Raw genomic sequence first — 14,090 nt, 5'->3', positions numbered from 1 at the left:
TTTCTAATCACTAACTCTAAAACATTTAACTTATACGGTTTGAGAGAATGTGGTAAGTTAATACTGTACAGTCAATACCCAGAACCGATGAAAGTTCTTTAAATCTACTGCTTCAGTAATATACTTTGTAGATGCAGAAAGTGGCCCAGGAAAAACTGACTCTCTTGTCATTACTTCCCTGTGGTGTGTTTGACAAGATCCGTTTTGAATAAGCATTTGTGGTCTAATAGTGTCAGCTTAAAAATTTAATTTGAGAAAACCTTTGAGAGAAAGAGCCTGATTTGTCCTTTGTGTTGAAGAAAATGGTTTCCTAGGTTTCTAGTGAAACAAACATATTCAGTTATTTTCCCCATTTATCTCTTAGAGATCTCTTACAGATACTACACAGCGTAGATCCATTTACAAGAATTTACCTCTGAATGGGTTTTGTTACCATATTTGTTAATAATGTCCTCTAGCAGTGAGCACATTGTGCTAGAAGACTTAACTGTATTCATTAGGATATCTGCTATCTGGGCATCTAGCAACTGTTATGAATGCAGCTGACAGGAGACTTGCCTATTGATTTTCTAGTATGTCTTTTTTATTCTAAATATCCCCTTTCCTAACCAAATATTTGTAAATGTTCCTTTATCTTGAACTTTTTATTTAGATTTTGTTTATTCATTAACATTTTGCACATACACCTTGGTAGCACTTTGGCTATCAAGTATTGTATATTTTCTTCATCAAAATGCAGTCTTCTTTAACTGATTAATTTATTTAATTTTCTGATAGATACACATGGTACAGTATTTTACTAAATGAGCTATTTAATTTTAATTTAACTTGATTACTCATTTAAGGCGCAATACTACAACTTGTTCTGTGGAACAAATGGAATCAGGACATAGCTGAGCTACATATTTAATTGGATTGGTACACTTTCTTTCTCCATTTGTTACAGAGATATTTTCATTGCCAACATGCAACGAAGTATGAGAAGGGCAGATTTGTAACTAATATGGAATCATCAGTAATGACTTCAGAATTAGAGGTTTTTATTTGGATTTCCATTTCAGGTCTTATTTTCAGCTTCTGCTGACCCTCACCTAAATTTGGCACACAAATGTATAACCTAAATATTTTAATTCTCAATGCAGGCTGCAAGATTTTTTAATTGATCAAGCCATTGCTGAATTAAAAAGGCATTGAAATGTTAAGTTCCTAATTCTTTCAAAAACAGTTACTTTCTGGGGTGAACATTTCCTCTCCCTCCCTCCCCAACATTTTTAGTCATTTTTCACTGTTTGCAATGGCAGGAACGTCAAAGCAGGCAACACATTGGTGGCCACCAATGATTTTTTTCCACCATGTTGACTAGTCCTGCTCAGAGTATATCCAGACAATATGGTGGACAAAAAGTCAGCAACTAGTGACACTTTATCTAAGATAACTCCCTTTTTGGCTATCAATAGTGGAGCTACAATTGCGTTAGTCCTGTTGGGAAGTTCTATGGGGAAAAAAATCCCTGTACAGACAAGGTCACAAATAAGTAGTTGCACCTGGGGTAGCAAAGAATGTGCTTGAAAGCAAGAGGCTATTGCTGCTGCAGCAGCCAAACAATGATTAGGAAGAGCATAGAAGGGAGCACCTATGTAGGAGCAGCTCTTCACCTAAAGCCTCCCTTTTACATAGAGCATGCTAAGGCACACCACAGTTAACATTTCAGGAATCTGAGCAAGACTGCTCAAAACAGCATTCTTAATAGAAATGTTGGTGCGTTAGGGATCAGCAAGCTAATGCCAGGGTACTATTGGAGAGGAAGGTTTGGAATTATATGGTGTACAATGGCAGGAACAACTAGGAATGTTAAACTTGTGATGGTTTACTGACTAAGGAGGCTGGGGAGCATCTGTTACCTTCCAAAAAGGTTGTAAGCCTGGTTCTGCCAAGTAGCAGTACAGCTGGGTATGGGGGCACAGGCAATTCTGCCAATTGGCCATAGAATAAGTGTGTGTCAACCTCAGGTGGTGAGTCAACTTTAATATGTTGAGATTGCATTGCAGATGTTGGTCATGGAGGCAGTGGTCTGGATCTATCGCACATAGGACTGAAGTTTTTATACACATAGGTGGACATCCCAGTGGCCTTGAGAGTTGGCCACCAAGGCCCACTGACCAGGGTGAGCCTGCACTGGCAAAGAAAAAAGAAGCATTTCATTAGACCAGCTGATGCCATGACTGTGTACCATAGAGGCCCATCAGGAGTCACTGATATAATGTGGCACACCTTGGAAAACTCTATTTGGGAATGTGTAAAGGGGTTAAATTACTTCATGGAACAAGAAGGAACTTAATGTATTTCCAGCAAAATGGATCTGCCTCAGTGCAGGGTCTAGCTGGGAATCATGGGGCACCATTTGGTGGACAATGTACAACAGATGCTAATGGGAGACTGGCCAAATTTCTTGGTCATAAAAGGATCACCAGTGTGAGCATGCTATGGGCACCACATTATTCAGGGAGGATCAAGTTCCCCTGTAAAGCTTTGGAGCCCATTTATTTTACCCAATAAAAAGGCGGCAGTAAGATGTTTGGGAACCCACCTGGGTTTGGAGGGGTAGGGGTGGCAGCCAAGCAATTGCTGCCACCTCTTCGTGGCAGTTCTCTAGTGTAGGTACTCCATAGGAAACATATATAGCGACCAGATAAGTGGCTTGGGAAAAGATTTTAAAGGAGGTGTTAATTAAAAGGATGACAAGAGGGTGACTGAAGACTCTTCTGATTAGTACTGTAGGAGCCAACCCCCTATTCTTATAGCTTAACTTAGCCCTCCTATGATGGGGTGGGAGTGGGGGGCAGATGGTGAGGTCCTAGCAATGAATTTGCTGGAGGGAGCTGGATGGAAAAAGAGGGGGGAGCTAGTGTAGGCCCCCAAGTAATTACAGAATAAAATTAAGTTTATCTGCACTATACACATTGATCACTGGAAAGTTCCAGACACCTAAAAATAAAGTTGAGTCTTATTAAACCCATGCCAAATGTCTCCTGTCCTTCTTTCAATATACCAGGACAAATAATCCTTTCCTATTTCATCCAGTATAAGGAGCAGCTAAACATTTCAGTTGTTATGAAAGTATGTATTTGTATTACTCCACTGAGCTAAGTGTTACGCAAACACAGAAAAAAGACAGTGACCAAAGAGTGATTGCTGTTTACTAATAGATGCTGAAAGATTACATCTTTTAAATTCAGTATTTTATGGGTTGGGTCAATGATATTTACTGCTGCAGGCACTTCTGCGGGAACTTTAAGTTTTAAATGGACATAAGTCATTAAAGGCTCAAACTAGATTGTCCTGAAAAAAAGCAGTATGAACAGCTTCAGCATGAAGCCCCCATGTAACTGATAAGCGTGTTAGTGTGCTTGCTTGAGTACAGCAATCATGGTTGTTAATGAGGAATTAGATATTACCATGAAAATGAAGGAATGACTTGGTGGAAACTTTGCTGTATGTTACTGCCATCCTAAATGGGGCAACAGAAATCATATATTTGGTTGATTATGTTATGTCCCTCATTTTCCCCCTCTCAAAAAGAGTGAAAGAAACTGCATGCACTTAGTTAGCAAAACCATTTTTGAATGCAAGCCATGAGAAATCTACATATATTGTAGAGAGTTTGTCTGTTTGATCAAGAACTCCTCCTAAACAGTGAGAGCTAGGAACACCAAATTCATATACAGCTTCCTCTTAACATAACTTAAAGCAATATAAAAGTTTGGTTATGCCAGAAAATGGGACGTATCTGGAATGGGATTGTGTCTCATACAACCAAACAGAGACTGAACCAAGAGTAGCCAGAAAAATAGGATGAACTTGGAATAGGATTGCTTTGCAATAAACCTTACAGAACCCTTACAGAAGAGAGATAAAATGGAAAAATTTAGAGTAGAATTTTGTTTTGGCAACACCGGGTAATCTGCTAGTAGTAGATAAGGTAAATATTCTGCTAAAACATTTACCTGGTCTTGTCAGTTTCAGGAGATTTGATTCCAGGGCTGATAGGTTCTCAGCTGCTTTTTCAACTGCAGCTGCTTGTGACTTCTTTTTACTGTAAGGAGTCTAAGAATATAAAAAGTCATAAATTATTAATGCTTCAAGTTTATGTAGTTGTAGGCTGCAGGTCAATGGCAGAGCTAGGAATAAATCCGAACTCTCCTAATTCCCTGTTTGTTATGCTAATCAATATTTGTTAGTGTCTTTATGTGATTTTTTTCCAGTGACAACTTCAGAATAAACCATGAAATAAACTGCATGTAAATTGTGATTTAAATATATTAACTTTCTGTATATTGAAGTATTTAGGTATAATGAAACTAAATCAATAAGTGTATAATGCTTTCCAAATGCTTTGCAAATGTGTGGTCTGACAACCATGTAGCAGCTGCACAAATGTCTCTTATGGGTACTATTGTGGTAGACAAGGCCCTGATGGAATGTGTCCTTATGTGGTCTGGAAGAACCACTTCTGATTGGGAGTAACGGAGCTTAATACAGTCCAAAATCCAGTGGGAGAGTCTTTGTGATGAGCAGGCCTGGCCCTTATTATGGTTTGCTATTGACATGAATGGTCTCAATAGGCCCCACGCCAGCGCCAGGGGTGGACTGGCCCTGCGGGATATCGGGAATTTCCCGGTGGGCCGTCCGCCCAAGGGCCGGCGGGCTGCTGCTGGAGGAGGAGGGAGGATTGTGATGGGGCGCCACAGCCCCGCACTTTAAATTTCCCGGCGCCTGCCAGTACGAGTCATGTGGGGCCAAGGGAGTGCATGCCAAATGTGTAAATTCTATTTTTCTATATGCACTCTTGTATATGAAGTTAGAAATATGAACTGTGGACTCAGAGGAAAGGGCACCTGGGATACCACCACTCCCAGAGCCAGTCGGAGCAGAGAAGCCGATGGACACACATCCCAGGTCAAAAAGAGGACACTCAAGAGAGGATGAGCCTTTACATTGGCATTATACAAAGTCCTGCTTTTAGAAAAGAAATGGAAAATGGGGGGGGGGAAGATTACCTCATCTTGTATTTCTGTTTCAACTTGCATTTCTTCAATACTGCTGATTTTAGACTGTCCATGGGATGTTTGTGAGGAATCCAACAACTTTTTCCCATAGTTAATAATAATTAATGCTAGTTCATATTCTTTCCATGAACGCAGCACCTGTTAAACATCTATTAATTATTTGTTTCTTTTCACAGTAATCTGTAATATTTAAATTTTTCCTGGGAAAATGTGTAACTGGGAAATACATTAATATTATAGAGATATTAGCCAATGACTAAAACTCTTCATGTAATAATAAAGTACAGAGCAATATCAAAAAGTTTATTCATGAGTAATTGTAAAATCAAAGAAATTAGGTTTGAATTTTCAAAACTTCCTGTGCAAGTGCCTAAATTGTAGTTATGCATCTTCATTTATATACCCTCTTTTTTTGCATGTAGATTCTCAAAGCTATGGTAGGCACATTGCTGTTTGAAAATCTGATTTGATATTTACATACTAACCCTTTTCTTCATTACCATATGTTGTCTGAGTTCCTCAGAGACAGTATCTTCTTCATAGGTAACTAACCACTTAGCTATGCTCTGGGTTAGTCTAATTTTTCTGTCACATGCTCTGACAAGGTGCCCTCCTACCTATTTTAAAAATACTCTATTGTGCACTTAACCTATTGATAAAGCCCATCATTCAAAATATGAAGTGCATCACCCTCTATCCCAAATGATCAGCAGTCTTGCAGGCACTTTGAATTACAATGTCAACAATTTGTTGTATTCCTATGTTCTACTCTGAGATTTAATTAGGCTACTATATGTCATTATTAAGCAGTAATTCTCAAAATGTTTGGCCTATGGCCCACTCAACATAAACCTTTCTATGGACCACCAGCCAGCCACTCATGATGACACAATGCATTTGCTTATCTCTAAATATCTTAAAACAAAAGAATAAAGGATTTCAAAATTGCCTTTATTTATTTTATTGCCAGAAGCGGGGAAACTTTTTTGGGTTAGGAGCTGCTGACCCACAGAAAAATCAGTCAGAGGCCACACTAAAGTGAGAAGCGAAAACAAAAAAAAAAACCTACTAAAAAACAAAACGAAAACATCCTAACCCTCACTGATGTGGCCCCCAACTGAAACGCCTCACTCCCCTTGCGCTCTAGCCCCATAAGGGGAAAGAAGAAAGGACCATGATTCAGGGCTTCCCACAGGCCAGAGTAACTCTTCTGGAGTCCCAGGTCTCATAGATTTTGTGGGCCTCCCTAGGCTATAGGGTGAGGTCAAAATTGAGGGGTTCAGTGTGCATGAGGGAGCTGCTGGGGAACAGGATAGGGATGGGGGTGCAGGATCTGGATGGGAGGTGAGTTGCAGATGGGGTTGTGAGGTCTGGGTTGGAAGGAGGATGCGAGACTAGTGTCGGGGGTGCATGGTCTCAGCCAGAAGAGGGTGTATGAGGGGGAAGGGGTGGGGAGTCTGGGTGGGAGGTAGTCTGCAGGAGTGGGCTGAGGGTGAGAGTCTTGCCAGGAAGCTGGGTGTAGGAGCATGCTGGGGGCAAGGATCTGTCCAAGAGGCGGAGTGCAGGAATAGGCTGAGGGTGGGGGGTCTGGGTAGATAGGGGTGCGAGGTCTAGGCAGAAGAGAGGATGAAGGAGTGGCCTAAGGGTGAGTGGTCTCAGAGAGATGGAGGGCACAGCAGCAGGCTGGGGGTGCAGAGTGTGAGAAGAAGAGAAGGTGCAGTAGCAAGCTGGGGTGCAGGATCTGGGAAGAAAGAAGGGTGCAGAAAATGGCTGAGAGTGTGGGGTTTTGGCAGGAGCGGGATATGTGAGGGCAATAGGTGTGAGGCATCTGAGGCACTTAATTGGCTCTGTGCACTGTGCCACTCCCAGACACTGTCCCTCTTCCCCATTTCTCCCATAGGTGTGATTCTGGCCAATGGGAACAGTGAGGAAAGCCTCCAGGAGAGCAGTTTCCTACACTGAAGTTTCCCCAGCCGAGGGAAGGGGCAGCAGCGCACACAGCTGCTTCCTTCCCAACGAGCCAGATCCAGCCTACAAGACCCAGGACTCCCCCCTGTAGCAGGAAGCTGCAGCTCCTCACCCCTCCTCCTGGCTGCCCCAAAGCTGGTGGGTAGGGTGCATGAACCCCTCTCCCTGGCCAGCCCCAGAGCAAAGCCAGCTGCTGGGGTGCATGGCCTCCCTCTGACTCTGGCTCTGGGCCAACCTTGGGAGAAGCTTACAGACCTTATGAGCAGATCCACTGCCTCCCTGTAATTGACCAAGGCAATGCCAGATAAATCTTCTAGTAGTTCAATAAAGATTAACATTTTAAGTTTATTAAATGTAAGCACTGCAAAGTACAAATGAAAATGAGGCCACTGATTCCATTTGTAAATAATCTTATATTTTAGAAAGTTTGTTTGTTTGTTTGTTAGTCCTGAAAGCTCTCCTAAATGATAAGAGCTAGAAATACAAAATTTTGAATGGATACTACTGATTTCCTAACTTAAATAACTGGATTAGTTATATCTCAAAATCGGTTCCTCCAGAGCCCCAATTGGGCCCACTGATAATTAGCTTGTAGTAGCACCTCATCATAGGCATTTGGTAGACTCTGTTAAGTGTGTCACAAACTGCAATTATGAGATCTTTTCCCTCTGGCTATGAACTAAGTAGTATGAACTAAGTAGTCCACTAGGCTTTTCTCAATTCTAAAGGTATGTCTACACAGCAAAGTTATTTCGCAATAACAGCTATTATTTCGAAATAACTTTCCTAGCATCTACACAAGCCAACTGCTATTTCAAAATTAATTCAAAATAGCGTAGGGCTTATTTCAAAATTGGTAAACCTCATTACACGAGGAATAGCAACAATTTCGAAATTGCTATTTCGAAATAAGCGCTGTGTAGAAGCTTATTTCGAAATAGGGAGCCTCCAGCCCTTCCCAACGTACCCTGCTGGCCACCCTGGCCACAAAGTAACTTCTGACCTGATGCCCTCCCGGAACCAGTTATGGCTGACCTTAAATGCGATTCAGCATCCAATCAGCGTGGACGCGCTATTTCGAAACAGCAAAAAGCTATTTTAAAATGCATTTTGTGTGTAGACGCCTTATTTTGAAATAAGACATAACTATTTCGAAATAACTCTGTAGTGTAAACATACCCTGTGTAATTTATATAGTTCATTCACCACACCTTTGTCATCAAGAAATTAGTTAAATGTAAATGCGTTTTGTAAGCACATCACTAGCTATGTTAATTTCTTAAATAATATATAAGAGAAAAGTATTTCCAGTAAAATATGCTATGTTAATGTAATTGACATAGCTCATTCATTACGCCTTTTACTATATTTTCCCCGGGGGACGCCAGGTATTTCTGCTAGTAAATAAATAATAATCTATGCTCTGAACAAACTACTTAATAAAATTTCAGATTTTTAAAACTTAAGCAACAATAAACAGCATTACTAAAATTTGCTGATTCAAAACATAAATGTTTTTATACCACTACTTTTCAATTTAGGCCTTTATTCAAGAGTGCCAAACACTTCTTAAGGTCAGATCAGTAAGATGAAGGTTTGTCTATTTTTTTTCTGTATCTATTGAGCCTTAAGTCTACATTCCTAAACACAATAAGGTAAATACCTGTGCTGTATAATAGGAGGAGCAAGCTATCATATGCTGAATACTCTCATAACAACCTGTCTGTTTCCTCTGTAAGATAGAACTTGGGACTTCTTGCAGGACTGTTAGACACTTGATGAGAATCTGAAAGTAGAAGGATTACAGTATGAACTTAATGTGAACTTAAAAGCACCGAGCGGAGAAGTGGCATGGTTAGAAAAGGAACTGAGGAATCCTGCTTCTCAGAATCCCTTTCTTTCCCCTGCCCACCCCACCAAGCACCAGCTCCCACAGTCGTCTCAGAGCAGAGACTGGGACTCCCAAAACTAACCCAGGGTAGGTCTACACTGCCGAGTTTTTTCCAAAAAAACTTCACTTATGTCCACACTGCAACCACATTCTTTCAAAAAAAAATCAAAAGAACAGAGGGGTTTTTTGACATTGGTAAACCTCTTTCTACGAGGATGAAGCCTTTTTCCAAAAGAGTTCTGTCAGAAAAAGGCGTGTGTGGATGGCGAAAAGGGAGTTATTTCGCAAGGATAGGAAAGAGGAAGAAGCACAGGTGCCCCGATGGCCACTCCGTCCATAGTAATCACAGCTTAAATGTGAGATAGCGTCCATTCAGCGTGGACGCTATCTGTCGAAAAAGCAGATCGGGGCTCAAGAAGTCATTCAGATTTCATTTAGAAGATGCTTGCTTTTGTTTTTAAAAGATCTCTCCATTTAAAACAAAGTGAATTATTAAGACCCCATCAGTCAAAGTCATAGCTTGAAGAGAGATGATTATGATAAGAGTATTTCTTTGAGTGCTTGACTCTGTTTCCCTCAACACTACTGCTTGTTAACAAAATACAATCAGGGGTTATGGCTATAACTCTGGCATGTTTTAAATCTACCACATTACCACAGTGAACTCAATGGAATTACTCTGAATTTATACTAGCATATCTAAGAAAAGTATCCAGATTCATAGATTTTGAATCTTACAGGAATGGATGGAATAAATATTTGTGTCTTGTGAAATTATCAAAAGCATTAAAAACTGCTCTGAATATGCTTCTAAGAACACACTGCCCACATGTTTGGTTTGCCTTCTGTTTCCGTTATATATTATTTTTTTAATTCAGAAGATTTGTATGCAAGCAGCCTATCTTTTAATGCACTTACCTGAAGTACTGGCACTGAAGCAATCTTGTGATAGATAATCGGAGCAAGGAGACCATAACATTGAACAACAGCTTGCAGGACATAATTTGCATCATTTAACCAATTACTGAGTTCAATTGCCACCATCATTCTCTCACATTCAGTTAGTCTAGCAACCTGTAAATAGACAAACATTTTTATTCACATGTAAATTCTCTTGTTTAAATTACTTATCTCAGAGAGTAGAAGAAAGAGTAGAAGAAAAAATGGATCTGAGGGATCTGAGGAAGTGGGTCTGGCCCACGAAAGCTCATCATCTAATAAACCATCTTGTTAGTCTTTAAAGTGCTACATTGTCCTGCATTTTGCTAGAAGAAAAAAGACATTCTGTGTCTAAAGCAGCAGTATAACTACTTAGGATATAAGATGTCTGAATGTGAATAAATTTTACAGTGATCCCTGCAGTAAGTATATAAGGGTATGTCTACACTACCCCGCTAGTTCGAACTAGCAGGGTAATGTAGGCATACCGCACTTGCAAATGAAGCCCGGGATTTGAATTTCCCGGGCTTCATTTGCATAAGCGGGGAGCCGCCATTTTTAAAACCCCGCTGGTTCGAACCCCGTGCAGCGCGGCTACACGGGGCACGAACTAGGTAGTTCGAACTAGGCTTCCTAGTTCGAACTACTGTTACTCCTCGTGAAATGAGGAGTAACGGTAGTTCGAACTAGGAAGCCTAGTTCGAACTACCTAGTTCGTGCCCCGTGTAGCCGCGCTGCACGGGGTTCGAACCAGCGGGGTTTTAAAAATGGCGGCTCCCCGCTTATGCAAATGAAGCCCGGGAAATTCAAATCCCGGGCTTCATTTGCAAGTGCGGTATGCCTACATTACCCCGCTAGTTCGAACTAGGAGGGTAGTGTAGACATACCCTAAGACTCCAAAGGAAGACAGTGTTTTTGAACTAATTGTATCCTTTGACTATCAGCCTACAAAGCTTGGGCTTCAACATTAGTTGAGTGCATTAGTAGAAATGCAGACAACTTAGCAAAATGGAAATTTCACATGATAATCTCTCATATTTAATTGACAAGTGGGTATCAATTGCTTTCTTGCCTGGACATTTTAGGTCTGAATTCTGCAGTCCTTGCTTCTGTGTGCAGGCCCAGTGAAATCAATCATATGTTTCACAAAAGTAAGGACTACGGGATTGGATCCTTAGGTAAAATAAATGCAATGGGACTTGGAATAAAAATAAACTGAAAATCAAATCGATATACCTTTGCATTATTACTTTCAAAAAATACTAGATCACTTTTTTGGTGAGTGAGAGGAGCAAGAAAGAACTCAAAATACCTTTGCCACACTACCTGCAAACACTGTCCCCTGAAGCTCCCACTGGCCGGGAACAGGGAACCAGGGCCAATGGGAACTTTGGGAGACAGTGTATGCAGATGGCGGCAGCACACAGAACTACCTCCTCCCCTCACTCCTCAGGAGCTGTTGACAGGCATGCTGGCGGTTTCCAGGAGTCATGTGGAGCCAGGGTAGACAGGGAGCCTGCCTTTGCCCTGTTGCACTGACATCCCAGAGCTGACCAGTGGTGCTGGGCTGGAGCCTGCACCCCACACTGCCTCTTGCACCCTTGCCCAGACTCTCTGCGGTACCCTCAAAGCAAAAAAGTTTGCCCAATCTAGCCTATTACACATTTAATATTAAATAAAAATACAGGCCGAGTCACAAAAACATTGATAAAGAAAAAATTCTAGCAACACTGAAACAGCACAAAATTAACAGTGATTTTTGTTTCTTTAGAACCATACAGAGACCATACTGCAGTCAATGAAAGTCCTTCCACTGGCTTCAGTGTGCTTTGCCCCTGAATGAGGGGATAATTGATCTAGAAAATTCACTTTCACCAAAGATATAGAAATATCAACAAATGTTAAGAGGCCTTAAAAACACAGAAGATTGTACTTGATGGATGCCATGCTAATGAAGAATGAGATAAACCGCATTCACAGGTAATACATTGTACCATATACCATAGAATTTTGAGATACACTGGTCAAATCAAAAAGGTAAACTCAAACCCAGCATTAGTTTTAAGCCAAACATACTTGTCCATTGTACAGTATCTCATTGGAACAAATGGAATCACAGAAGAGTGCTCCTTCCTTAACATTAATCTCATTAATAATAAAAATGCTCCTAAGAAAGAGGTGCAAGAGGACTGGAGAAGTCTGGGATATAGCATCAAGACATAATCTACAAAAGATAAAAAAGGCAAAATGATGGTAAAAGTACATAATTGTGATATAGACATTCCACGTATAAACTGCATAATTTGTGAAAAATACAAATACTAATTAGATCATAAATCAAAAGAATTAATACAGCTGATGATTATCATGATGCAAATGAGATTAATTTCACTTAACACTGCCCAGTGATGTCAGTATTGCACTAGGATGGAGAAAAGTTTCCTACTTTGGTATGGGCTAGACAGATACTATCCTGGGATGGCTTTTCAAATTCTTCCTCCTCTAGTGACGCCATTGTACCGTCATATTTTGACAACTTAGAAGCTATGTCCCTCTAAACTGTGCCTAGGCAGCTATCCAGGAGAGATTCGAGTGCCACACAGTTGAAAAGGCCCAGGGCTTTGTAGCCACATTGCTCCTGCAGCTACTCCAGGAACCCTCCTTTTGGCTGTGCAAAGTGTAGGGTGGGAGATATTGCCAGGTTTCCCCCCTTTCCCTCCTGTACTCTATGTCCATAGAGCTGGGGAGAGGGGACAGCCTGGCTCTGGACTGAGGACTGGAGCTGCTAAGGTCTGAGGTCTGAATTAGTGGAGTGTCCCAAGCTTGTGGGCAGTGGGTGAGTGAGTGCTTCTCTTAGGGTATGTCTACACTACCACCCTAGTTCGAACTAGGGTGGTTAATGTAGGCATCCGAAGTTGCAAATGAAGCCCGGGATTTAAATATCCCGGGCTTCATTTGCATCTTGCACGCGGCACGGAGTAGGTAGTTCGGATTAGGCTCTCTATTCCAAACTACCGGTATGAGGAGTATCGGTAGTTCGGAATAGAGAGCCTAATCCGAACTACCTACTCCATGCCGCGTGTAGCCGCGGGCACAGAGTCCGCACTAACGGGCATTTAAAAATGGCGGCGTCCGGCAAGATGCAAATGAAGCCCGGGATATTTAAATCCCGGGCTTCATTTGCAACTTCGGATGCCTACATTAACCACCCTAGTTCAAACTAGGGTGGTAGTGTAGACATACCCTTAAAGAGCCAGTCCACGGCCTTGGAGACTTCCCCAGCAGCCAGCTCCAGGGCTGGATTTATAATGGAAACATACCGTGTCTTGGCACGCCTCTCCCTGCAAAAGCACGGGGCTGCCAGGACCAGGCAATCCAACAGTGGGCCTGGTACTCCACCCCACGTGCAGGGGGCAGCTACAATAGGGGGAAGTCCCTCTGCAGGAAAGACTGTGTTGGGGGCAGAAGAGCAAGGAGGCTCACTTATAGGCTGCAGCTTCAGGAGAGCTGACAGGAGGTTGTGAGCAGCACGAACACAAGCTGGAAGGCTTCAGAGGAGCACAGGGCAGCCACACAGCCAACTGGAGAAAAGCAGCACTTTCAAGTGGGAAAAGTGCTGCTTCTCTCCAACTGCCAGGTGCGTGGTTACCCAATGTTCCTCTGAATCCTTCCAGCCTATATTCATACCACTGGCCACAGCCTGGTGGCTGCTCATGGTGTGGGGGAGGGGCACTTCTCCAGGCACAGGAACTGAGGGGTTAGGTAGGGCTGCTGAGCAAGGTGTGTGGGCGGGGGAAAGTCTGGGCCCCCAGAAAGGCAGGGCATCGGATGGAAGCTATAGCGCTGCAGGCCCAGCACTGAAGCAGAGCTGCCATGGTGGGGCGGGAGATGACTGACAAAAGAAATACAAAGATCTGTAAGGCCATGGAGGATAGCTTCAGGCACCCCAATGGCCCTGTGCTGGTTCGCCTGGAGGTGAAAGAAGGGGGCACAGTTCCATCAGCCACCAGATTGCCCCTACCCCCCCACCCACCCCAGGCTTTCTATCCCCCATCCACGCTCCCCTTCATCCACAGGAGCAGCCACTCACCAGGTAGCAGCCAAAAGCAGTGCAACATTTCAGGGGCTGGAATACTCAGGAGGAGGGGGCATTGCAGTCACACAGCCAGTTGCCGGAGAAAAGCAACGCTTTCCCTCTTCAAACTGAGGCTTTTTCCTACTGTCTG

The 14,090-nt window shown here is 42.4% G+C and overlaps 1 protein-coding gene across 6 annotated transcripts in view; it reads right to left on the bottom strand.

Moving 5' to 3' along the window:
* The window catches only part of CFAP54 (cilia and flagella associated protein 54), a 243,621-nt gene that overhangs the window by 148,042 nt on the left and 81,489 nt on the right, over positions 1–14,090 (bottom strand). For all 6 annotated transcript variants that reach the window (XR_012905249.2, XM_075933789.2, XM_075933754.2 and 3 more), the window contains 5 exons: positions 11,941–12,088; positions 9,844–9,999; positions 8,698–8,820; positions 5,058–5,204; positions 4,005–4,104 (listed from right to left, as the gene is read on the bottom strand). Coding sequence is in view for 5 of the 6 variants with exons in the window: in XM_075933789.2 (XP_075789904.2) it covers positions 4,005–4,104; positions 5,058–5,204; positions 8,698–8,820; positions 9,844–9,999; positions 11,941–12,088 (674 nt within the window). In the remaining variant the exon portion in view is untranslated. The remainder of the gene's footprint in view (positions 1–4,004; positions 4,105–5,057; positions 5,205–8,697; positions 8,821–9,843; positions 10,000–11,940; positions 12,089–14,090) is intronic.

This window comes from Pelodiscus sinensis, chromosome 1, assembly GCF_052426305.1.
Source record: "Pelodiscus sinensis isolate ZL-2025 chromosome 1, ASM5242630v1, whole genome shotgun sequence".
Lineage (NCBI taxonomy): Eukaryota > Metazoa > Chordata > Testudines > Trionychidae > Pelodiscus > Pelodiscus sinensis.
The sequence above is the reverse complement of the archived record's forward strand: the minus strand, read 5'-3'. Positions and strand labels throughout refer to the sequence as shown.